The sequence below is a fragment of the Bos grunniens genome, chromosome 14 (assembly GCF_055505025.1).
Source record: "Bos grunniens cultivar Pamir isolate PY7600 chromosome 14, Bosgru_T2T1.0, whole genome shotgun sequence".
In the NCBI taxonomy this organism is placed as follows: Eukaryota; Metazoa; Chordata; class Mammalia; order Artiodactyla; family Bovidae; genus Bos; species Bos grunniens.
The window spans coordinates 80,653,678-80,670,229 of record NC_141178.1 but is presented as its reverse complement, the minus strand read 5'-3'; the positions used below and the strand labels follow the sequence as shown (position 1 = coordinate 80,670,229).

Below are 16,552 nucleotides of genomic sequence, written 5' to 3'. Positions count from 1 at the left end.
TTTAGACCTTGTACCCCAGAAGGTGACATTCGGACACTGAAATAAAGTATCAGTTAGCTTGGTTGGAGGGAGAGAAAGCCGCTGCCGCTGGTTGTCTCATCTGGACCATAGGCTCCCCCCTCACGCCCTCTCTCCCTGGGCGCCATGTCCGCCCCCCCCCCCCCCCCCCCCCCCCCGGCTCTGGACAGCTGCCGCCTCGCCTTCTGGGCTGTGGGTGGAGACCCTGTTCCGGGACAGCGGGTGGGCTTAGTGGCCATGCCTCTGCCTGGTTGAAAGGCCCTGTCTTTACTCATCTTTTGAAGCAGTGGTGGCACTGTTTTTGCTTCGATGTGAAAATTAGATGTGATCAGTATCTGCTGTGTGGAATACAATTGGTGACAAGGAAAGGTAGCTTTGAGTTGTTTTTGACATTTTTGAGAATCTTACGTTCCAAGAGAGACTCCCAGTTTGCTCGGGCCATTTGTAGTCTGTTGGTTGATGGTTCAGATTAAGCCCTGAGCCCTGCTTGTGGGGCTGAACCGGACGCCCAGATACCTGGGATGTGCCTCGACGCACCCGTGGCGGCAGTGGGCCTTTCTGTCCTCGGCTCGCCTCAGTAGCGGGGCAGGCTGGGCTGGTTTTCAGGACAAACCCCGGATCTGTCCGCCTCTTTCTTCTGCTCTCTTTCTGGCTAGCTTGCTTGTGTTTCCTGGAGCCCCCTTTCTTCCCACTGTTGCTTGAGTTTAGAGTTTTCTGTGGTAAATGATAGTTTTCACTGTGGAGTAGGGGCAGTCACTTGAGTTAGGCCTGCAGTTAGGAGCCTGAAGGTAAAGCCTGCAGACAGAGCAGCATCTCGAGCTGTTGAAGCCCAGCACCCGGCCCTGAGGCATCCCTGGACACAGCCTTTGTTCAGTAACCCCGCCACCCCCAGAAGTTAGTGAAGTCATAAGATCCTGTTCACAGTTAAGTAGAGTACTTGTCTTTTTATTAGCCTGTGGGGTTGTCTACTAACAAAATTACCCATATATTAAGAGGGCTAAACTGTGCTCAGGCAAGGTTCTAGGAGCCTAGTTATTTATTATCTTCCTGCTAAGATAATATTATCTCACTGCTCAGATACTAAGTGTGGCATGTGTTCAAATAGCTGGCTTTTTTAGATGACCTTAATTATCTCTCAGTTTGAATGAAGAAAGTAAGTAGCTTTGCATTTTTAAAGAAAGTTGCTCTTACAGGTTATTAGAGTGTTTTTCTCTCCTGCTTGTTCAGTATGAGTTTACCATTATATTTTAAAGCTAAAAAAAGAAATGCATCTTGGATCCCTCAATATTCCATTAAACTAATTTTGAAAGTACCTAGCAACCTCACATTCTTGTTGTTATGTGTTTTCTAGATAGTTTTTATAAATTTACAAACTTACTTTTCAAGTATCAATCTGAAGAAATACCTTAATCTCAAATATATTTGGGTTCCTATGGACATAGTTTTTACAGACTTGTTTTAGTGTTGATCAGGATTTTATTTTCAGAATTATTCTTACTTCATTAAGGTAATTATTTTTAACTGTAAGGTCAGAATTAGGCTGGTAAAATGCCAGAAGCACTACTTTGAAAACAAAAATGGTTTGCACAGGCACCTACAGACCTGATCTGGGTCAGACTTGATTTGCAGCTTACCCAGTTTTAGAATCGCCTGTCAGTTCTGTAAACAGAAGTCAGCCAGATGAATTGAACAGAAGGGTGAGATTAGCATATTAATAAGGCGCAGGCTCCCGGCTGCCCGGGGCTCCTCCCTCTGTCCCTCCTCCTTCTGTCCCCTCCTCCCCGCCCTCTCGCCCTCCTTCCCTGAATGAATCTAGGAACAGAGATCCTTGGGGTCACGTTACTTGCTGGTTTCTTTCTGTTTAGGAGCTTAATCCGGCCAGGACGGTCTGTGTTTCAGATTGCAGAAGCTTGAGAAGATTCTGTAACTGAGAGGCATTCTTCAAGCTGCTGGAAAATATTACAGAAGGAACACCTCCTAAATTTTGCCTCAAGCTCTGAAAAAAGGAGCGCAGAGGGGAAGCTTAGTCTTGAATGTGGATCGAAGCAAGTCCAGTGGGAGTGATGAGCCGGGACTTGGTGTGCGGACTCCTGGCATGGTCTCTCTAGGACCGAGCTTATGTTGTTGGGAGTGGCGGGCCGAGGGGCCCTGGAACCCCAGGCGCTGTCTATGGAGAAGAGCGGCTGTAGTCCGTTTCCAGTGTGTTGGGCTAAAGGTATAAATAACTTAAAGATCTGTTCAGTTTAAGTTTTATTTAGATACATGCTTTTGCACTAAAAAGGTGGATAAGAGTTTATCAGGACTTATTTCAAATAGATTTACAGTTAAATTTAAGGAAAAATGGAAATTATTTGTTATGGGTTTGCAGCTATTGCATAAAACCATTTAGAGAGCATTTCAAATAGTAAATAAAATTGTTTTTATGAAAATGCATTTAAGTGAGTAAAATATTTTTTTTCTATAGCTTGTCCTATGTCTCTTAGTTTCATGTTTTATTTTGAGTTTTAATTAAGATGTCCTCATTCATTCTTCCATGTGGAAGTTTTTAAAGGATAGAGACTAATTTTTAGTTTAAACAGGACTATAGGAAAAGGAATAACATAGATTTTCCTATTTCAAAAATTGGTTTCCTTTACTCACTGTAAAGATTGTATATTTATTTGGAAACTCCTTGTTGTTGCAAGGTGGGCTTGTCTCTAAGGATTGGCAGGGCTGTGAATAACTAGCTTTCGCTTGTAATGTGGTTAGAGGCTTCAGTTATATAAAAATCAAAACACAAAATGTAGCATTTCATTGTAACACGTGTTTGAGGAACACGTTTAGAAGTTAAGAATGCACATATGAATTCACATATGAATAAGACCAAAATGGGTACGCTGCTTTACTTTACTAGTGAATATTTTATTATTGAAAAAAAAAATCTAAATATCTTACTAGAAGTATGAACTTTGGAAGAGATTATAGTGTTTTTGCTTGTCCCAGAGCAATCGATTGCAGGCAGTTATTTTTCCATTATGTTTGCTGACTGCAGAGTAAATAAATAGAGGTGTTTTTATTGGAATATCATTCTGATAGAGGTGGGCTGTGGGTGTGAGAAAAGAGCTCACCTATACACAAGAGGGAAAAGGTAGAGAGGGTGTTGAGGTCAGGTCCGCCTGCCTGTAGGGCTGGAACAGGCATCTTCTCAGGTGGATCATTGCAGAGCAGGTTTTAACAGCGCGGGGGGCGGGGGCGGTGGGGGGGTTGTGCCCTGTCCACTCCTGGGACCGAGTCCAGGGCCCCGTGGGTATCAGCGCGAAGGCGCGGTCTCAGGACAGGCCACTCTGCCTTCTCTCCTTACTCTCTCACCCGTAGGTGTTCATCCCGATTATTTTTTGCTGTGTGATATAGACAGCAGTGTTCCTATGCAGGAATTGGCTGCATTGGTTATTTTCAAGTGTAAAATCACTACTTTTAGATAGAGACAGACCTCAAACCCAGAGACTGTGTATCCAAAGCTCGGTCTGCAGTTGGATGTCCTGAAGCTCACACTGGCTCTGATCGGTCACATTAACTTCATAGAACAGCCATGGCCAGATATAAGATGGGTGAGATCCTTACTAGAACAGGCTAAGAGTAGTAGGACCCATATTCGTGTACTTTGACCTGAAACCTTTATCCTTAAAAGAGTCTGGAGTCTTTTCTGTAATAACATTATTGTACTGATGAAGTTAATGTTAGGGAACCCGCCTTAGATTGCACCTGAGGAAGAGTGTATTTTAACATGTTTTAACATATTTAAGAAGACGTTGTTATAAATTGTATTCAACTATGTCATAATTTCCTACGCTTGAAGACAGTTTGAATTCAGACTATTGAAGTAAGTGTAAATGTTTACAGTGCCGTGTAATTGGCTGCAAGGCTACTAAGCACAGAAAGTCCTCCTTGGAAAGTTCTTTGATTCGCTCAGTGTGTGCATTGTTTGTTTTGTCTTTTTGAAAGACTAGGAAGGATTGAGAGGTGTCAGATTTGGTTGTCAGGAACAAATGTGCTGTTGATTCCCCCCCACCCCTGTCTTTCAGTGGGAGATTGAAATTGAATATACTATTAATAGTTCCTTTGTGTGATTCTGGATCCTGTGGTTAAAATCATGTTTTTTCTATATCAGTATTTTAAACATCCATCTGTCCATCTCTGGGAATAACCCTTCTTCTCTTCTGTGTCTCAGAGTCCAGGGGTCAGCTGTCTCTTGATATCTACATGTTTTTCATAAGCATCTGATACCAGCCGCAGAGGAACTTCTTATTTGTTGCCACTGAAATCAGTTCCTCCCCAGATCCTCTGTCTAATAAACGTGTCAAAGCTCCGTCCACTCAGTTCATCATGCCACCAGACCCAGGGTGCCTCTCTGATACCTTCCTCCGTGTATAATGGATCCATCTTTTTATCCTGACGGTTCCTCACCTTCCCCCGCTCTGGGCTGTGGAAGTTGCTTCCTGTCTGTCTTCCTATGTCCTCACATGTTCAGCCTTCACATACCTGCTGGAGGGATTTTGTAGGAACATAAATCTGGTGATATTATTAAAACTGCCTGGTGGCTTCTCTCTAGAATGAGGTGAAGCTGCAGCCCCTTCACCTAGCCTGCAGGGCGCCTCGTCTGGCTCTGCCCTCGTCTCCAGCTCTGGGCCATTGGCCGCTCATCCCTGTTGACTGTTCAGCGCCCAGGACACCCAGAGTCTTTGCTCTCGTGCCTCCTGCACCTGCCATTGCCTCTTCTCTCGCCCCTCTGCCCAGCCAGCTCCAGCCTGCCCTCAGGTCTCCGCTAAACCAGCTTCTCTCTGATGCTGCCTCCTGAGTCTTTGCTTCCGTCTTGTGTTTACTGTTATCGATCATAGTGTATTGCACTTGTTTGATCTTTTTGCTGGCTGGTAAACTTCACAAAGTCAGGGGTTGTGTCAAGTTTCTTTGTGCTTGGCAAGTAATTGGCATACATAAATATTACCTAATGAATGAGCAAATTCTATGTAGAGTCAGCTAATCCACTTGCCTTAGAAGTTGCTCAACAAAAGCAGTGAATTGGTCTCTGCGTTTCCTCTTGTAGCAGCACACGTGCTGCATTCTAGTTCTCTCAACAGATGGGTCTGGGTCGGCTCCCAGGGTCTGATGGTTGCTCTGGGAATTACCTCCTGATCCTCTGCCATGCCTGTGGGACCACAGCCATGTGGTCTGACAGCTTGAGGAGCTAATTGACTTGTGGGGGAGATAGGTTAAAAGTATATTTTTATATAACTGTATAAACCATTTTATAGTTACAGTGTAACTATCTAGATATCTGCATGTTTACAGTCAAAGAAATCAGATGCTTTCCAGAGGACACCTGAGTTTCTGAGTGCCCAGCACAGGGAGCAGTGCCCCCATGTAGCAGCCCCCAGTGCACATTGACCGCAGTGGGTCCCGTCCACCCTGCACATGCAGCAGGCCCTGCCCGCCTCTCCTCTGCTCTCTCTTCCCCTCCCCAGCTCCTGCAGGCCCCAGCCTCTCAGCTCTGTGCGCACCTAGCTTTCTGAGAGGCCCCTGCTGGGCTGGCCTTGTTGGCCTCTTGTGCTGTTGCTGTTCCTGCTGGAACTTTCCTTCTTCACCCGTGATGCCTTCAGGCCTCTGCTCCGCGTATGGCCCTCTGTCTCTCGCTGGGCCCTGCCCTCACACAGGGTGAGAGCTGGTGACTCACACAGCTCTGCCTAGTTGCTTGTCTCCTGTTACCTGGTTCTTGCAGCCAGGCTCAGGTCTCGTTATGTTTTGATTCTCCATGGTGGGACATATTAACAGCACTCAGCAGTTGTTTGCTTAGTGAAAAAGAAACCTGAACTGGTAGAGTCTGGGGCATCTTTGATTCCAGCTGAGAGCGTGGGGAGGGTCTTCCGTGCTGTAGGGATCGCACACAGAGGCACTGAGAATGATGTGGGCGTGTTCTGGAGAGCCTGGGCTTCTCCACTGACGGTAGTTTGAGCTGCGCAAGGCCATTGGAGGGGGTGAGGAGGGAAGCCTTGCCCTGCACCATGTTTCTCTGAGGGCTCTCCTTGCTAATTCTCTGCCCACCTCTGAAGCCCGGGACTCCGTGGCCGGGCCTCGGGCCTTGTCGCCTCCTCCCCAGGCACCGTCCTCCCCTTACCCCACCCCACGGGAGGCACACATCGTCTGCCTCTGCCCCCTCACCCTCGGGCGCCATCCGTCAGTTCTTTGAACTCCTCCTCAGGTGTGGATGCGAGTCCCCCTCCTGGGACACGTCTCCGGTCCCAGTTCCCTCTGTGAAGCCCCAGCCACCCGGCTCCGATTCCCTGAGTGTCTCCCTGGTGCTGGTCCCTTTCCTCGCTTCGTAGGGACTTCACTGTGTAAGTGTTGGTGCAGTTGTTTGTGTCCCCCTCAGGGAGCAGGTGTGTCTGGTGTATGGGTTTATGGTAAACCAGGAACATGACAGTAACAGGTTTCTGCTGCTGCAGGGAGGGCAGGGAGGGAGGGGACGGTGAGGAGCAGGGGTGCGTTCCATGTCCAGGATTCTGATGTCGTGGCCGGAGCATCGCCGTAAACCCTCTTCACTCCTGTTTAGAGTCCTGTTGGCACTGCTTCCCTCACCCACAGGGCTGGTCCAGTGGGGATTCAGACCCTTCACTCATCCTCATTGTGTTTGGGGAAGGGGCCGCTCGTTCTTCCCAGGATTTTCTCCACACGTGGCTCTAGAGCTTTAGCAGGACATGGGGTTTTGGCTTAGATATGCCCTTCTCGGCAAGGTGGGGAAAGTGTGTGCCCCGGTTTATCTGTTTAACACTCACCACCCTCAGCCCTGCCAGTTCTCCTGGTTTGAGCAGTAAGACATGAGTGTACCCCCTTGACCACCTTGTGTGAAATGGGACCCTCCTGCTACTCCCCTGCTTGCCCTTTCACTCTCCTCACCAGCGCATGCTCCCCTGCCCCCCTGCGGTGAAATGCACACCTAGGAGGGAACCGGTCTGTCCTGCTCTCGGCCTCCTCCTCGCTCAGGAGGTCAGGAGCCTCCTGGGCAGGTGACTGTCTGCCTGCAGCAGCCGAGGTCTGCGTGGCCAGAAGCCTTGAGAAGGGTGGTGCAGAGTTTTTGAAAACTAAATAACTACTGAGTTCTTTCTAGTGGCTTTATGGTTAGTGATACTGATCTTTAAAAATAGTGTTTACAATTAATTTTTAAATAATACTTGTTATAGCGGTCATCAGCCACATGTGTGAGACAGAGTGTGTGTGTGTGTGTGTGTGTGTGCAGCTCTCCTAACTAGACTGAATGCTCTTCAGGTTAGAGTTATGGCTTTTTAAATCCATACTAGAGGAGAAGGCAATGGCAACCCACTCCAGTACTCTTGCCTGGAAAATCCCATGGACAGAGGACCCTGGTAGGCTGCAGTCCATGGGGTCGCACAGAGTCAGACACGACTGAAGCGACTTAGCAGCAGCAGCAGAAGTTGGCTCAGTAAATGTTTGTGCAGAACCCGTTACTCTCAGGGAAGTGTGTCCCCTGCGTTTGCCCACAGGGGCCCGGCAGGAACAAGTGGCCGGGGCAGCTGGCTGTGAGAGAGCAGGCAGGAGCAGCAGCCCCCTGCGGCTGGCTCTCGGCAGAGCCTGCATGGGGGCGTGGGGGTGGCAGCGACGGAGGGTGAGGACGGCTGCTCGGCTGTGTGCTGCTGTGTTGCCAGGCAGCGCTGCGGCCTGCTAGTGACCGAGTTGTCAAGTGAGGGTGCGGACTCAGCACACCTGGGTGGCAGGCCTTGCTGAGCAAAGGCTTGGCCTCTGCAGCTCTCCTGCCTGGTTGAGCCCTGTTCACCAGGCCTGTGGGCTTGGGCAAATTGCTTCTCTCTTCCCACATCCAGAAAGTGGGGAATAGAAGGTTATTAAGAGGATTAAATGATTTAATTTTTAAGTGCATAGAACAGTCCTGGCATAAATGCGGCATGATAATAATTGAAGTAGACCTCTGAGCCCTGGCCCCTGTCTCATGAGTGACCTTTACAATAGCATGTTTCAAATCAGACAGTCGAGATCAATCTCTGCATGTTATGACAGTCGCTCTTCATTTGTGAACAGCAGGTCAGCTCTAGACGGGGAGTGCTTGCCTCATGCTGTTTAGATTTGCCCAGTGCTGCGCCGCGCCCCCGCGCCCCCCTCAACCCCCCACCCCCTGCCGCTGTGGGAGAGAGCGCACCAGCGGGAGTGTTTTCCCCAGGCAGGTTCACTCCTCTTCCTTAGGAGTGCAGCTGGGAAATCTGTTTGTGTTTTAGACGGCTTAGAGAACCCGCATCACGATGTCCGAGGCGTGTGTCAGGCCCCCTTTCCCCAGCCTGCGAGCAGCTGTGGTGGCCCTCCCCTCATCCCGCTTCCAGAGGAAACGTCCACAAGTCCCGGCTCCCTGGTTCCCTCCTGTAACAGGAGGCATGAAGTGCCTCCTTCATCTGGCTTGTTGTTCCCAGTAACAAATACCAAGCGGAATTGATCTTTTCCTTCCTGCCCAGCCCCTCCACCAACAGGTCTGCCCCTCTTATGTTCCTTATCTCGGTGGAATGCTATCACCTTCCCACTTAGCTGCCCAAGCCAGAAAAATGGCCACTGTCTCCTTCAGTCTTAGAAATGCAGTTTGATCAATCCTGTCCTCTTGGATTTTTTTTATAGCTTTCAAATCTTTGGTCTCAGGCCATAGTCAGTCCTGTCTGGGTTATAACAGAAGCCTTCAGATTGGTCCGAACAGACTTGAATGCCTGCCCAGGTGCAAATCCTAACAGCGGCCAGGCTCTGAACCTGCCTCTGCAACCGGGCCTTGTCCTGCTCCCCTGCTGATTGAATTTGAAGCCTCTCTGGCCCCGTGTTGGCTCCCGGGGCGCTCTCGCCACACCAGCCACCTTGTCTTTTGTCAGGTTTAGGTTTTGATGCCCGCTCTCAGGACCCCAGCTTGGAACTCACTTTGTGTAGGAACCCCGACCGTGTCCCAGGTCTGAGCTGGACCTTTCCTCTCCCTGGCCTCTCCCCAGCACCGTGTGCTCAGTGCACTTGTCTGTGGTGGCTTTTCTCAGAGGACCTCTCGTCAGGGGTTCCTGGAAGAGTGCATTACATGTAGGGCCAGGGAAGGCCGAGTTCGTAGGTGGAAAGTACCTGATACACTAAATAAAATTAGAAGGTAGTTCAGTGCTTTTGATGCAAGCAACCTAGCTGACTGAACTTGCCTAGGGATCGCATGGTGATACTGCTTGGCGTGGGGTCCATTTGGGCAGGGGCTTGCACACCCTCTGTGTGCTGTGCTGAGGCTCTGTGGCTCGCCCCTGGACCGGCTGGGATCTGGTGTGGAAGTGAGCATGCACACTCGCAGCTGTGTGACTTGGGCAGTTGCCTAACCTCTGTGCCTTAGTGACCACACATGTAAGTGAGGTGACTGATGGGCGCCACCGTGTAGGGCTGCCGTGTGAAAGAGACAAGTCAACTGTGTGAGAGGGGCGATCGGGTCATGGCGGTCCTGCTGTGTGAAGGACTCCTTGAGGGAATCTTTTCCTAAACAGGCGAAGCTTTTTGATGCTGTATGTGGTGTATTAGACGTGAACTTAAAAGTGCTGAAGGAATAATTTAATGTATGTTTTCTACATTGATTTTGATCATCTGCTTTGATGAATTCTACTTTAATTTACATCATTAAGTATTTTAATTATAAAATAATACAGAAAAAACATTTTAACCATGTTTCTTTCATCTGGGAGATTTAGTGACAAAGAAGTGTTTGAGAAAGTCTGTCATGTTTAATGTGTTCAGTGGTAATTGGGAGTCACCTGGCTCCAGGGCGACAGGCTCAGCGTTGCTGTTCCCAGGAGACCTGCGGGGGGTTGTGTCGTGTGGCACGGGTTCACCCAGGCACCCATTCTGTCCAGCGCTCCAGCCAGCCACACTGCCATCCATTCTTTTCATCCCAGTAGCTGCTTATGGAATGCCACTGGCAACGTTGGGGAGATGGCCCTCCTCCTGTCGTGTGACTCCACCATGGCCAGTTGACACCAGAGAAGTTGTGGCAGACGTGTGCCTGCGACAGGAAGTGCAGTTCACAGGCTTTCTCCCTGACAGTCCTGTGCAGGCTGGGGTCTTGCTTCACACAACATTCTCCCTGTCATCCGTGATCTGTCGTATACATTCGATGCTTGCCAGTGTTGTTGGGACGCAGTGGTGAAGAGCTGTGTGTCCGTGCCTGCTGAGAGCAGTGGACTGTGTCACTGAGCTTTAGGATTTTAGGGGCAGAGAATGTCGTTAGGCCACTTGATGGGCCCCTACAGCGTACCTGAACTGAAAGAGTTTTTCAGAGCTTCAGTCTCAGACAGTCACAACCCAACCACTGAGTAGCTTTGTGTTCCTGGACTTTGGTGACTTTTATTTTAGACTTTATACCTGCTAATGGAGCTAGGACTGTGCGCCTCTAACAGTTGTGGTGAAAATGAAATTAAATGAGACTCTGTGTTTATGCCTTGCATGTAGAGCCACTCAGTAAGTGGCAGTTTTAATTGTTTGTAATGAATGTTGGTACTGGTTAGACTGTTAATCTTAGAGCTAGGTTTCATGTGTCAGTTTTAAGGAAAAATGAATTTTGCAGCCACGTGTAAAAATTTGTGCTTATAAGTATCTTTGCATTTTTTGGCGATAGTGTCCCATATTTTTCAATAGAGTCTTAAAGACATCTGTCTTGAGTATGCGTACATGTGTATATGTAGGGCCATATATCATAAATGCAGTTAAAAACTCCTTTCATAAAAAGATGGTAAATGAGTATTTTCATATTTGCAAACATCACATATTTTACTTGTTTTTCAAAATAGCACATTCATGTGCCAGTAAGAGAGTGGCAGAGGCAGAAATGCAGATACCGAGAACAGTTGGCATTTATAAAATGTGTCCATGTGAATTGCTTCTGTGCTGGATTTGTGACTGTGGCTCGAGCAATTAATTTTAACTAGTGTGCTTTGGCACTGCATGTTTCTTTTGGTCAGTTGTTGGATAAGAGTCTTCTGACAAACCTTTTTTGTTCTCATATTTGTAAATAAAGATGTGTAATTGAAGTTACAGCATCCATACAGTAAAGTACATAAATCCTACATAGCCTGGCCCAGGTTTTCTGCCCCCTTCCGAATCCGTGTTGGAAGGTTATCAGCTCCCCGCAGCCTCCCTTCTGGCCCCTTGCAGTCGGTGCCCCCGGAAAGGAAACCTGAATTGATTTCTGTCACCACGACAGGTCACAGTTAAAATATAAACAAATAGGTTACCATACTCTGAATGCTTTTAATTTTCAATCTGAAATACATTTATCTTATCAGCACTCTATTAATTTGGATTTTACATATATGTTATATTTTGCCATTCTTGATTTCCTTAGGATTTTTTTTTTTAAGTCTCCAATATTCAGTTACTTTTAAGGTTTCTAACTAATTAGGGATCTTAGAAATTAAGTACACAGTATGGCAAAAACTTTAACTACCTGGTGGAAATAACTTGGTAGAACTCTAATTGAACATACGTGAAGTTACAGGAAAAATAGCCAACTCTAGGAATGTTGACTTTGCTTTTGAGCCAGACGTTCTGGATTTGCAGCCAAAAGAACTTAGTAAAGGTAGGTGTCTATTATGTCTTATTGACTTAAGTGAAGAAAATAATTGTGACAGGAACAGATGTCACTGAGGAAGTGACATGGCAAAAAGTTTGCATTAGAGAAGCACTCAGGTGTTTCATGACATTGAAATTACAAAGAATAAAATGTAGAAGGAAGGTGACCCAACCTTAGGAAGGCATGTGAGATTTGTCCAGGCACTGAAAAGATGCTCACTCTGTATCTTTAACAGTGCAAAGAAGGAGGCAAGCATTCTGGTTGTCGTTTTATGTCCCACACTTCCAGGTGAAGGAAGAATCACTGCTGCATACGTTAGTTGAACATACACCGTATCACTTGTCTGTTGCTGAAAACAAGACTTCTGACACGTGATGGCTTCAGATGATGTGAGCTTTTTGTTCTGTTCAGGTCTGCAGTCTGGGCAGGGCTCAGCAGGGCCGGCTCGTCTCAACTGTATGGTGTTGTCTGCGGCAGCACAGCTGGGAGCCCGTGGGTCTTTCGAGGGGGCTCTGTCTCAGTTTTCCAGAGGTGATGCCGCCCATCAGTGGGAAGCTCAGTGGAGCTGTGGTTCTTGGAGCTCTGATCTTGGGTTGCTTGAACTTCTGTCTAGTGTGGTGGTGGACTTTGTGAGTGAGCATCCCAGGGCCACCGTGGGAACCTCGGTTCCTTCTTTCCTTTTTTTTTTTTTGGTGTTGCCTTTAATGACCTAGCTTAGGGTGTATCTTAGCCTAGTCTTAAGCCAGTTCAAGTTTGAGGGGAAGGAACATAGACTGTGCCTCTTGAAAGAGGCGTCAGAGTCACATTGGAAGAAGAGCACTGGGAAAGGGGCGAGTTTGAAAATACACAGTGTAACACACTGACATAATACCAAGTTCCGTTCAGTCCAGTCGCTCACTTGTGTCCGACTCTTTGTGACCCCATGGACTGCAGCACGCCAGGCTTCCCTGTCCATCACCAACTCCCAGAGCTTGCTCAAACTCATGTCCATTGAGTCAGTGATGCCATCCAACCATCTCATCCTCTGTCGTCCCCTTCTCCTCCTGCCTTCAATCTTTCCCAGCATCAGGGTCTTTTCCAATGAGTCAGTTCTTCGCATTAGGTGGCCAAAGTACTAGAGTTTCATATATATCCTTCCATGTTACAATATCAAACATTTAAATAATGTTAGCTTCTCTGTCTAGTAAAATCACTGTGGGACATTTAGGATACCCAGGTTAGTCATTTTATGAGAAAACAAACCCCAATCATGGGTGAAAGAACAAAATTAAGGACAAAACTTTCACACTTGTCTAGGTTGTTTAAGGATTTACTTTAGGGTTATTATCAAATTCTTAAAACTTTTCAAGCTAGTTGATGTCATTAATTAAAAAAAAAAATTGAGCTGTAGCAATTTGCGTTCTTCACTTCTCATAATTTGGCAAGCATCTCCAGCTTTATTAAAGGGCCAGCTCATCACAAGCTTACTGAGATTACTCCCTTGGTGGGATCTTAGTATGTACAGTGAACGTAAGCCAGGCAGCTCCGGAGTAAGACTTGTTGTGGTCCTCGTCCTTTTCTTTCTTTTTCTAATGTGCTGTCTCACAGAGCGTTCATACTGGATTGTGCAATGAGCCTTGGGGTCAGTGCCAAGGCTTGTCAGCTCCTGTGTCCTCACACCTACCTGCCTTGGGATTGCCTTGGTTCTCCCAAGAAAGAAGTTAGTTTGTGAGTGAAAGGGAGTCCTGAAGCTGGAAGGTCGGCAGCCACCACTGACAGGCTGTCCGCTTTCCTGTTTCCTAGTCCAGCGGGCGCTGGCCTCTTGCTGCCCCAGGCAGCCTGGTGCCTGAGCGGGGAATTGACTGATGGTGGCCCACAGACTGGGGCTCTGCTGGGACTGTCCACAGTGTAGGACCAAGTACGGGCAGAATCTGGCACAGGCGTCTGGAAACCATAGCAACTGGATGGTAGTTTTATGTTCACTGACTCTAATGATAGAAGTTTTGTTCTTGGCTTTTGTATGTCTTCTATTTTTAAATTTCATTTTTCTAGAAATTCCTCTCCATTGTATTTTACAAAGTATGGTTTGTGACAGGTTGGAAATGAAAACAAAGCTGGTCATTTACCACTGATGGTTTGAAGAATAGGGGTCTAAATTACACAAGTAAACCAACTTTAAAAACCTTTTCATTTCCTCTTTGATAGTTTTTTGAAAAAGATATTCAAAAGATATTAACCAGTTACAGGTGCCTGTAACAGGTTAATCTTGAAAAGGTCAAAAAAATGCAGCCAGCCACAGATTGCAGAGGGCTGCAGCTACAAACTCCAGTTGGAGCCCACCTCTCTGGTGAAGGAGGGTGAAGGCTCTTCTCACTTAGAGACAGAGAGTTGGCAGCCCCAGTTGTATGTCTTCAGCCATGGGCCAAAACCAAGTAGAGAACCACACAAACAGCAGAGAATTCTCTTAATTGTTTGGAAGCAGAGGAGTCAGTATAGCAGAGAACAGCACTTAGGACTTCTCTTTCCATAGTGGACACTGTCCCACAGACTGACCAACCCACATGCCAGGCTGTCTGAATCCTCAGTCCTGCAGAAAGACAGATAGGAACACCACCAGTAAGGGTGGGTGGTGGTGAACAGACTTGCACATGGAACTGTCCAGAAAGGTCGAGGAAGGCTTGATAAGGTGGAGGTGTTGGCCAATTTGAGAGTTTATAGCACAAATGGAATTTTGACAAGCAAGTCAAAGCTTGAATTGATAAAGCAGAACCACATTCTGTCATGGAAAGCAGCTTCTATCATGGTGACATCACAACGGTTTATCCTCCAAAAAACTTTAGACCTACTTTTTAGAGGTTTAGGATTTTGCCATTGAGTTTTGGCCACAGGGGTATCTGGATTGTGCATTGTTTCTGGTTTAGCGCCTCCCTGACACGCTCCCTATCACGCATCTTGCTGACCCAGGAGCAGCGTAGGGTAAGGGTGCCAGCCCTCGTGCAGGGAAAGTCCGTGTGTAACTTGTGCTCAGCCCCCTGTGTGAGGGCTCCTCTGCACCTGCGGTTCCACTTCTGGGGATTCAGCCAACCAGGGATTGTGTAGGTCTGTAGTGTTTATTTACTATTGAAAAAGATCTGCATAGAAGTGGACCTGGGCAGTTCAAACTTGCCTTATTAAAGGGTCAACTGTAGTGATTTTTTACCACTAGTGTATCATTTCTTCTGACCACTCCAAAGATGGCATGTTTCTTTTCAGGAAGCAATTGATACTATATTTATTCATCCTTACTGTCTAATTTGGGGAGCAAAATAGATCACTAAAATAAAAGATTTTGAAAATAGGCAGTAAAATTAACACCTTTTGCTTTCCTATGAGATATTTCTGACAGATTTAGAGTCTGTGATTTAAAGGGGGTGGTGGTGTTACATTGTTTATAGATAACAGCAAGTTTTGAACAGAAGTGAAATAAGGTTCCCAGACTTGAAGTAATTTGTTTAACAAATATTTATTATGCTGCTGTGAATCAGGTGCTGCTCTGGGTGGAGGTGGGGGGAGTGGCGGGAGGGGGCTGGTGGTGGGAAAGAGTGATTATCCAGGTGCAGGTCTCAGGTCTCCTCAGGCTCACCTGCACACAACACGTCATAGGGAGAGAGCAAAGAACAGTGTTGTTACATTAGTGTATCAGTAAAATCCGTTTTAACCAGTAGATTTCAAATATTGTACACTGATAAAACTTATTTTCTTCTCCAGAATATGACAGATACCTAGCATCTAGCAAAAGAATGGCTGCTGCTTACCTTGACCCAAACTTGAATCACACGCCGAGTTCAAGTACCAAGACTCACCTGGGAACTGGTGTGGAGCGTTCTCCTGGGGCCATGGAGCGAGTATTAAAGGTCTTTCATTATTTTGAAAGCAACAGTGAGCCAACCACTTGGGCCAGTATTATCAGGCATGGAGATGCAACCGACGTCAGGGTGAGTATGTTTTCCTGGGATACACCCTCAGTGTGTGTTTAGGTTAAATGTTAATGGCACACACCGAAAAGGCAGGGTAATAATTGTTATTCCAATATATCAGCGATGCTAGCTTTTCTCTGTAGTACTTACTGAGTTAATATGTGACTGACTAGAGTTTTAATTTATGTAAAATTTCTTAGAAAAATAACTGCATCATATATAATGCCATTGACTTGTTTTTCTTTCCTGCTTTTTAGAAAATTTTTGAAGTATGTAAGGAAACAAAACAATTAAAACAGCCTCTAATTCTGTTAAAATAAATTGTTTTCTAGAAAGTGTAATTTTGAATCTCTTTGCACGATTCCAGACAGGACAGATTCTTAAAAAACAAATGTCTCCTGTATACACACGCCTGACGAGGTTCTGGGGATGTGAAAGACCCTGCCTGGATGGCCTCCAGTCTGTTGCGGGTGGGTCCCGGGGGCCAGGCCCGCGGGGCGTCACTGCATGTGAACGTGGGAGTCGCTGGACGAGCTCCCTCCGGGCGCTGGTGAGAGTGGGTGGTGAAGAGCTGTGGGGCAGCACTGCGTAGGCAGAGGTGGCTGAGAGGAAGGAGTGATCACCAGACTCTGAAAACCAAGTTCGGAATGCAAGCTGTCAGGATGTTTATTTGATCCAGTGTTGAGGAAGCCCCTCCTCCCTGCTGCTCCTCTGCTTAGTCCATATTCATCTTTAAGGAGGACAAGCATCCAGTGAGGAGGACCATCAGATATACTCCTTCCCTTTTATTATAACGAGATTAATTTACTACTCGTTAACTTACACGCCTTAACTATTTTTAAGTACAACAAAGGAAGTGGTAGAACTTAGACTTAAGGCTATATATTACATATAAACTATATGTAATATTGTTACATCTATGGTACTGTAATACTGACTATTCAAATGGATTATTAAAAGAGTCATTCACTTAGGATTG

At 46.7% G+C, this 16,552-nt stretch overlaps 1 protein-coding gene across 49 annotated transcripts in view; it reads left to right on the top strand.

Annotated features, from left to right (window-relative positions):
* PTK2 (protein tyrosine kinase 2) overlaps positions 1-16,552 on the top strand; it is a 192,950-nt gene that overhangs the window by 47,430 nt on the left and 128,968 nt on the right. For 35 of the 49 annotated variants that reach the window (XM_086337508.1, XM_086337504.1, XM_086337498.1 and 32 more), the window contains one exon: positions 15,365-15,591. In XM_086337508.1, coding sequence (XP_086193634.1) covers positions 15,569-15,591 — 23 coding nt within the window. In that variant the 5' untranslated portion in view covers positions 15,365-15,568. Of the gene's footprint in view, positions 1-1,883; positions 2,234-15,364; positions 15,592-16,552 lie in introns of those variants that run through there. The other 14 variants (XM_086337463.1, XM_086337459.1, XM_086337495.1 and 11 more) reach the window with 2 other exon arrangements.